The 8,907-nt window shown below is 35.1% G+C and overlaps 1 protein-coding gene across 1 annotated transcript in view; it reads left to right on the forward strand.

The window, feature by feature from the left end:
• LOC149791597 (CLIP-associating protein 1-A-like) overlaps positions 1-5,447 on the forward strand; it is a 131,667-nt gene extending 126,220 nt beyond the window's left edge. Inside the window, exon 13 of the mRNA XM_089969457.1 lies at positions 5,424-5,447. Coding sequence (XP_089825583.1) covers positions 5,424-5,447 — 24 coding nt within the window. The remainder of the gene's footprint in view (positions 1-5,423) is intronic.
• Positions 5,448-8,907: the final 3,460 nt, after the last annotated feature.

Genomic DNA, 8,907 nt, shown 5'->3' on the forward strand with positions numbered 1-8,907 from the left:
AGATTAACATAGCATTTAGTAGACTAAAAGAAATTAGCTAACATACATACATACACACACACAAACACACACACACACACACACACACACACACACATATATATATATATATATATATATATATATATATATATATATATATATATATATATATATATATATATATATATATATATATATATATATATATATTCTTGTAATACTACTTCTATAGTACAGTTTGGATGATAAATAATCCAGATTACCTATTTATGATGACTGTATCACATTGACGCGGAAAACACTTGTTCTTACCATTTCATTGTATTTCTGTGTTTAAGTTTTTATCTTTGGCACATATTCTAGAAATTCAAAGATACAATGTAAAAAAAACTGGAATAATGATAGGTGCAAATTAGTCTTATTTCGATTTCTAAAATCAATTTATCGCCTGTAAAATGATCGTGCATTTCATCAAAGAAACAGTTTAATTCAAACAATTATATATATCCATTTACCGTTAAACAAATAAACCATGTTAATTAAATCTTCTGAAATATTACCATCCCTATAATCGATGCATTCTCTACGTTTCAGGATAAATCCCATCATCCTGACACAAAACAGTGATATCATCCCTATAACCGATGCATTCTCTACGTTTCAGGATAAATCTCATCATCCTGACACAAAACAGTGATATCATCCCTATATCTGATGCATTCTCTACGTTTCAGGCCAGATCCTTACTCTCTAAAACAAAACAGTATATACTGGACTTAAAGTATTTTTGGCGGCTAAAGAAACGTACAAGTGACGTGTCTGGATGTGTCATCAACGAGAATGGAGAGCAAGCAAAAGTAAATACTACTCAGTGTCAACAAAAACCTTCACGCATATTGAAAACTTTTGCTGCGTAGCTTTCAAACGCAAATCTTGTGCGTATTTCTCATTCGACGTGTCCTGTGTGACGTCGATTAACAAGGATAGCAAGCAATGTGTCAATGAAAACCTTCACACATGTTTGAAACAATGTACATGTTACACGTTCACCTCGTGCATATTGTTCAATAAATTTGTCTTGATAAAACATGATTTAGAAGGGATAACTAAAAATATGTGATATATGCAATATGTCAATGCCAGGGTAATCGTCTGAGTCAGTCGACTATTTACACGTATCATATCCCTATCGCTAAAGTAACTTGATTATTACATAACCTAAATATTATATGCTCATTTTGTCCTTTCCTCAATCTTGAACTGGTGGGATCTGACTGTAAACATACCTCGTGTATGCGGGATGGATGAGGTCACAATGGCAAACTAAAAGGGAGTACTGGTATGAACATTACAATCAAAAGCAACTCTTTATTCGGAGCGTTAGACGATCTATGCTCAAACATCTAGCGTTCTTTCTTCACAGATAGTTTACATCGATTTTCAATGATACAAGAGAGGGTGCTTAACCCATGAATCGCGACCCCACACTGGGTCGCCACACTGTTTTGAGTGGGTCGCCGAGATCAACCTTGATAATTTGAAATTTCCTACCCAAGTGATGTTTTAGCATTTGATTGGTTGCGAGGCTAACACCACAAACCAAACCTAACATGTGTCGCCGCACAAAAAGGGTGAATCAGTTACTACATAAACAGTATCAGTCACAACATAAACGGTATCAGTAGCTACGTTTGGTTTTGGATTTTTTTAAATGCAGCTTTAACAATTTTTCGCTACGATGTCTGCAATGTGGCAGTTTATAGTGATGTCTAGCACTGGGGCATCATGACGCAGACATGTAGCATGATGTCCCACCCAGTCACATTATCCTGACACCAGGCCGACCAGTCCTAACACTAACCTCTTAATGCTGAGCGCCAGGCGAGGTAGCTGTTAGTACCATTTTTGTAAGTCTCTGGAAAGACTCAGCCGGGGATCGAACCCACGACCTCCCGCATCCGAGCCGGACGCTCTAACCAGTAGGCCACCGGAGCGGTAGTAGCTACATAGCCTGTATAATAATGAATTCTGCTTGTGCTCTATTGTCATCAATCGCGTCTGATGGGTTTGTTTTCGTTTGTCTTTTTGTTGTTATTGTTGCCACCTTTTCCTTTTAAACTCCAGCATTATTAGAAAATCTATTTAATAGTGTGATTTCAAGTATTTATATAATGCATGGGATTCAGGTTCGTTTTACAATGTGAATTTTAGAGTCCTTTCGCACTACAGGCCAAGGCCAAAGTAATTCATATTGATGTTATATTGTAGAAATCCAATCAACGAAAGCATGACTTATTTTAACTACATTGCATTATTCATCTGTTTAGGAATCTAATATCGGACTCCATGTTGAATTCTTTGCATTAGAATTCCATTATATTACCCTTTCCATTGATTTGCTGCGTATCCTATGAACAATATAAGACCGTTTGACAACTAAACCATGACATATGAATTGACAGTCGCAAATTTATAATACTTTGCTTTTGATCAAGCAAAAACTCTGAGTTTAGAACTCAGAATGAATAATGTATACACCTGTGTTCAATTAAACTATCTATAACTACACATCATACATGATCCATTTTGGGGGTAAATGTTATGACATTCAAAAGACAATCTGCACTGAATGTATTGATCGTTTTTTTGCCAAGCGGTTTCATAGTTAAACAGAAAATTTCAAATTCCAGTAGCCAGTACAGACTGAAAATCTGCCAATATGTAGATTTCCAATCAGTTGTTTGTTAGGGTATTAAATTTTGAAATTAGGTACTCTAGCGTCATCCCACCTAATAGGGTATATTTTTTAATTTTATACTTAGGAAGGAAAAAGTTAAAATGCATTTTAAGAATCTATACATGTCTGAAACATATAGATAACATATGGCCAAGATTGACGTCGCGTATCGCACCTTTCACAATGTAACAGAACGATAGCTATAATGACAACAAATAAGACTTCAACTAAATTCATAAAGGTGTCAATCGTTTTCTTAATGTCCTAAGTTAACTTTACAGTACATTGGATATCAAATTATCCATTTGTTTGTAACTGAAATAGAGTTCTTTTGAACCGAAATAATTCTCTTTTATCTATTAGTTTCCGGGCAAACAGATTTGACATGATATGCTCAATTTGTTCCTTTAAAAGCATACCGCCTGCCATGAAACCTGAAGAAAAAGGTAAAACAAGGTTTGTCATGCGTTGATAGTGTACGATCCCAGTTCGTATGGAGCTGAGAAAGGCTTGTGAAAGATGGATCCTGCATTCGTTGACTGTTGTTCAAAAACAGACTCAGGTTGAAATCGAAAAACAGCTACTCTCCAAATATGAATAGTGTGACCAAATACGTTTGCATGCGATTGTCACATGTGATTAAACATATATTTCTTTCTTGAAAGTAAGTTCGAATCAGAGATAACGAGCAGAGACCAAACATCGAAAAGTAAGTGTCATCAGCCATTTTTATGTCTCCAAAGTTTTGCCAAAAGATGTGGAACACCACTGACGAAACACCCATCCGAACAGCTGTACTCGAGGTATCCGGCTACTCCATGACAACGCACTGGCCCATAGATCCGCCATCTATACAGACTTGAGAATGAACCAAAGCATCCAGACTCTGTCACACCAACCGTCCGACCCTGACTTAGCTCCAAGTGAATTTTGGTTGAATCAACTTGCAAAAGATGAGTGTAGGAAAAGACGATTCGAAAGAATCCATGCGGTTAAAAGTGCAGTGTATGAGCAACGTACCAGAACGTTTATATGAAATGACTGGATAATCAGACTGAGAAAGGTCGTTGAGGTCAATGGTCAGTAAGTGGACATGATGTATTAACGTACTGTCCACTAATAAAGAATACTGTACAGCGCAATAACTATTGAGAAATTTGTAAATGCCCCACATGTTACATCAACAACGAAATAAGAACTTACATGATATTCTGTAGCTCTGGATGATGACTCATATAGGTTAGTAACATTTCGTAAATCGCAGTTCTTAAAGTACACCAATCGTATGACCAGATTTTAAAATCCAAAACATGGACCTCGTTTTGCGTGGCGCAGTAAAGCACTCCGGCCCAAAGAGGAAACAATAGTCCTACGTCACTTGAATCGGATGTGATGTGACTGTTTGAGACCAAAGGATTCTTTTGGATTTCCAATTAGTCTTAGTTAGGACAATCCATGAAAAAGTTATGGTAATAATATGGGTTTATATCACAAAATGCATCATACAAAGTATTCATTATCACCATGGAAGCGATTTTTGGATTGATCTTTATAATTATTTTTAGTGTTTCTGCCTGATTCGTAAAATATGCTAAAATGAACTAGGTTAAACGCGTGTGCGATATGCTGTAACAGGAATGATAATTAAATACTTTTATAAAACATAATAAAATATTTGGCATGGTGGCTAAATGCAAGGGCTTTATATTTTACATTGTTCACTAATTAAAAATTACAAGTATAAATTGTATTTCATTTGAGCGTTTTTAAAGGTTATGCCAATTTCTTTATATTTCTTTCATTTTCTGTTCTATTTGAAAATATTTTTTGTTTGTTTTATCAATCAAATATCTGAATTCTAAATGACTTTCTGACGACCTAATCAATTTTAATACAGTTTCGATGATATTTCATAATTAATGTAAGCATGTAAGTTTTGAAAAAAAATATTGATGTATCTAAATGTACACAAGGACTTGAGTCTTTTATAAATTAAAATTTAATTAAAGGTGACTTGTCTGCAGATAAAACATAACCTATGTACAATAATTTCTGGATTTTAATGCAGCTTTAGACATAAGGGGTTTACAGTCGAGGCAAGATTATAACTTTAGACTTAAGGGGTCGTAGCAAGGGTTTATTCAAATTAACAACAGCAATCCTGTTTTAATTTGGCATGGTATACTTTCCATGCAATGAAAAGCATCAAAAATACATATAAAGGCAAAGTTGGCGTACACATACATGGTCAATTTGAGGTATTAAATAAGAGCAGTAATTCGAGTTTTTGTTAGTAATATGTGTATTAATTATTTGATAAATAGTTTTGTTAAACACGCAAGCGCTTTATGCATATTTTATCATTTAATTTAGTATTTTGTACTGAACTTTTTTCTTTTTGCAAGTGAATAATCGGTTGTCATTCAGTTTGATGTGAATGGTATTTGTTTTAATGATATTTGGTTCTTGTCAGATCTGTATAGCATGAGAACTAACTGGTCTCGTTTCTTGTGTTGTATAATTTGTTTCACTTGTGTGCATGTAGTTGTTAAAAGCAGCGTCGGTAGCATACATCTTTTGTGACTCAAACTTATTGCGATAGACCGATCGATAGGTAATGCAAATCAGATGCCAATATCGATTTCATGCGTAAAAGTAACTTTTTAATTGGGTCATAACATGTTAATTCTTTGTGCTGTTATAGGCAGATATTGTTCGCATGTGTTAATATGTTTCTATTGATCAGATATTTTTGACATTTAACTGCATGACATAAAGCTTATAAAGCTGTCGCCTTTACACAGGATTAGTAAGCGCGTTTTAGAATGGGCTCGGCTTTTAATCCCAGTAAAATCTTCAAATAGAAAGTATGCAAAATGAAAGTGTAAGATGAATGTCTTGATCATTCAAACAAATATTGTAACAAGTGCCTTTTTATACCTTTGAGGAAAGTTGTATATTTCAAACGAATATTACCTGAACTACATAATATATTTTTAACTTTTCCATATGAAATTCTGAAATTTAGACATTTTTCTTTCTGACTTTTGCTATAAAAAAATTTTTAAAAACTAGTTCCTATTTTTTCTAAAACAGAGGGTACCTTGTGGCAAAATAGTTTGCTTATTATTTCAGTCGGCACAGTAATCTAGTCTTTTTGTGAACAAGATTCAGCTGGCTCAAATCCAGGTATGTCATAAGATTTTGTCTCTTTCTTTGGGGACTTTCCATTTTGTATTTCTTAGTTTTTTACGGCATTATATGCTTTCTTCGTGATATTTTAAGTATAGGATTTAGAAAGCAGCGTCCAAAAAGAAATAAGTACAATATCAAACCCCATAGACCCAAACGCTTAATGGATAACTGGTTCTATATCAAACGTCATTGACTCTAAAACTTAGTGGACAGCTGGTCACGTTTAAATTCACATAGAAATAAAGGCTTAATGAACAACTGGTCACATTTTAAAGCTGACCGGGAGTTGTAACAGACAACTGATCAAACCCCTTAAGCCCGAAGGCTTCATGGAAAACTGGTCAAATATCAAAACCCCTAGACCGATACTTTTAATGGACAAATCAAACCCGTTTTATCCGCCCGAAGGCTAAATGGAACCAACTGCTCACATATCAAACCTCACTAACCCGAAGGCCTAATGGACAACTGGTCACATATCAAACCTCACAGACCCAAGGGCTTAAGGGATAACGGATCAAACCCCATAGACCCGAAGGTTTAAAAGACAACTAGTCACGTATAAAACCAAATAGACCCGAAGGCTTAATGGACAATTTGTCACATATCAAACTCAATAGACCCGAAGCTTAATAGACAGCTGGTCACATATCAAACCCCTTTGACCCGAAAGCTTAATGGACAACTGGTCAAATCCCATACATCCGAAGACATAATGGATAACTGATCACATATCAAACCCCATACACCCGAAGGTTTGATAGACAACTGTCACATATCAAACCCCATAGACCGAAAGGCCCAATGGATAACTTGTCACATATCTACATACAGCTGGTCAAAAATCAAACCCAATACACCAGAAGGCTTAACCCTTTGACTCTAAGGCATAATAGACAACTAGTCAAACCAACAAACACGAAGCCTTAATCGACAACTGGTCACATATCAAACCCTATAGGCTCAAAACCTTAATGATCAACTCTTCACATTTAAAAACTGACTAAGGGCTAGTTTTAAATTTGTAATATTTCGCTCAAAACATACGTTTTTATGGGGAAAGTTGGTTTAAAAGATCAAAAGAAATATTTTTTGGCGGTCGGGAAAACGTAAAATTGATACCACTTCACGATTCAATAGATAAAATATATGTGAATAACTAGTGACCTACTTGTGCAACCTTGTCTACAGACAGAGCCGGCCTTTGGCCGATTGGACCGAATGGGCCCCGCACTCACAGGGGGCTCCGCGCGTTAGTAATTTTTAAAAATATATATATAGCGAGAAAGTAATTCCAAAGCGATGGAAGAAAAATTTAAGTTCAGTATTATATATAACGTGTTTAAAAGTGTATTTCCATAAGCCTTGCTCAAAAGGGGGGGGGGTAAGCGCGTAAATGGGGGGGGGGACAAAATGATACAAGTCGGGCCCCGCGTTTGCTAAGGCCTTTCCTGTCGACAGACGTTTCAAATATATAACATGTGACCACCGATATACACAAACTATTCTCAGTTAGCTTGTTTCATTTAAAGTAATGTTTGTACATTCGGTTATTCATCAAGCGGTTGTTTTTGTATATGATGATACAATTCTATAGTGTAACATGTATATTGTATTAGACAATACAGTCTGAAATGATTAAGGTAGTTAAGAATACAGGCTGGCATATAAAAAGGATTGTTCTTCGTCTTGGGTTCCATAAGGTTACATGTTTCTATTCTGAATGTTTATATCAATGATTTGGGAAAATTTTGCAATGAAATCTGACCTGAGCCTCAAATTTCAGAAGCTCTGGGTCGTCTTTTGTAAAGTATATATAGCGAAGGCAGAATAACATTGCGATTAGAGTAAGTATATAAAATCATGAGTTATTTGTAATTGTTCGTACTCATGTCTAATACATATTACATTGCTTTTAAGAAAGCTGATAAATTCGTCTTTTTCTTGTTAAATACATTTGCATCACTTTGGACACACCATGCGCCTATATTTAATATTTATTGAACATATCCTTTAAATTTTTACCTCTATTCTTCATTCTATACAAATCCCTCATTTGAATCTTCTAATCCCGAGTGTATACTACCTACTATTAAACCCAGAGTGTTTAGGCGCCATTGAATTACCCGGATGAGTGAACCATTACATTTTCTTGAGAGGAAAGACCTGGATGTAATAAATGGCTATACAGACTCCAAGCGCAGATTTTTCGATAAGCTATAAATAAGTAATATGTTTTCTCTGCACATTGAACAATCAGCAAGCAAGTTGACTCTGTACTAAATGTGAAATGTTAAAAAACTTATTTTAGGATAATGAGACAGAAAAAGTGATTATTCGCTTTAGTCCTGTACTAGCTCTGGTGCTGGTAGAGACACTCTAATGGTCTATGAAGGATGTCCTCCAAATAGTTCACATTAACAACTTCGATTCAATCATGTTACATGCTTCAATTGATTGCCTGTATACAGCAAAATAAATATTAGTATATAAACATAGCCATGCAACCAGATAAAATGTTCGGTTTTGAAGAACTAGTTCAGCTGTCGACAAATTTCTTGTCGTATTAAGTTACCAATAGAACTTCTGTGCATAAATAGTGTATGAAAAATGTCAGATTCAACAATAAAGGTAAATAATCGTTTATCATACTTATCTTCTAATAGATGGCGTTATGGTGCTATTACATTTTTTGACTGCTTCGCCCTTTCAGAAGGCTCTTTTCATAAGCGGACGTTGATACAGGAAACCAGAGGTCAATGTTTCATGTCCAGAATTAATTTGCTGGGTTGTTCCATTGACCTGGTAGTCTCTATGACGATCCTAACGGATAAGTCATAAATTTCAGGCTAATATCAGTTACGATAATAGAGCCCATTAATTGATTATATTATGTTTGGAAATTCCATTTAAGATAAGGGTGAAAACTGAAATAAAGAGATTGGATATTTATTATTACAGGTAAGGCGTAAGGGTGGAGAAAAAAACAGGCA

The sequence above is a fragment of the Sinohyriopsis cumingii genome, chromosome 9 (assembly GCF_028554795.1).
Source record: "Sinohyriopsis cumingii isolate HCF-2022 chromosome 9, ASM2855479v2, whole genome shotgun sequence".
In the NCBI taxonomy this organism is placed as follows: Eukaryota; Metazoa; Mollusca; class Bivalvia; order Unionida; family Unionidae; genus Sinohyriopsis; species Sinohyriopsis cumingii.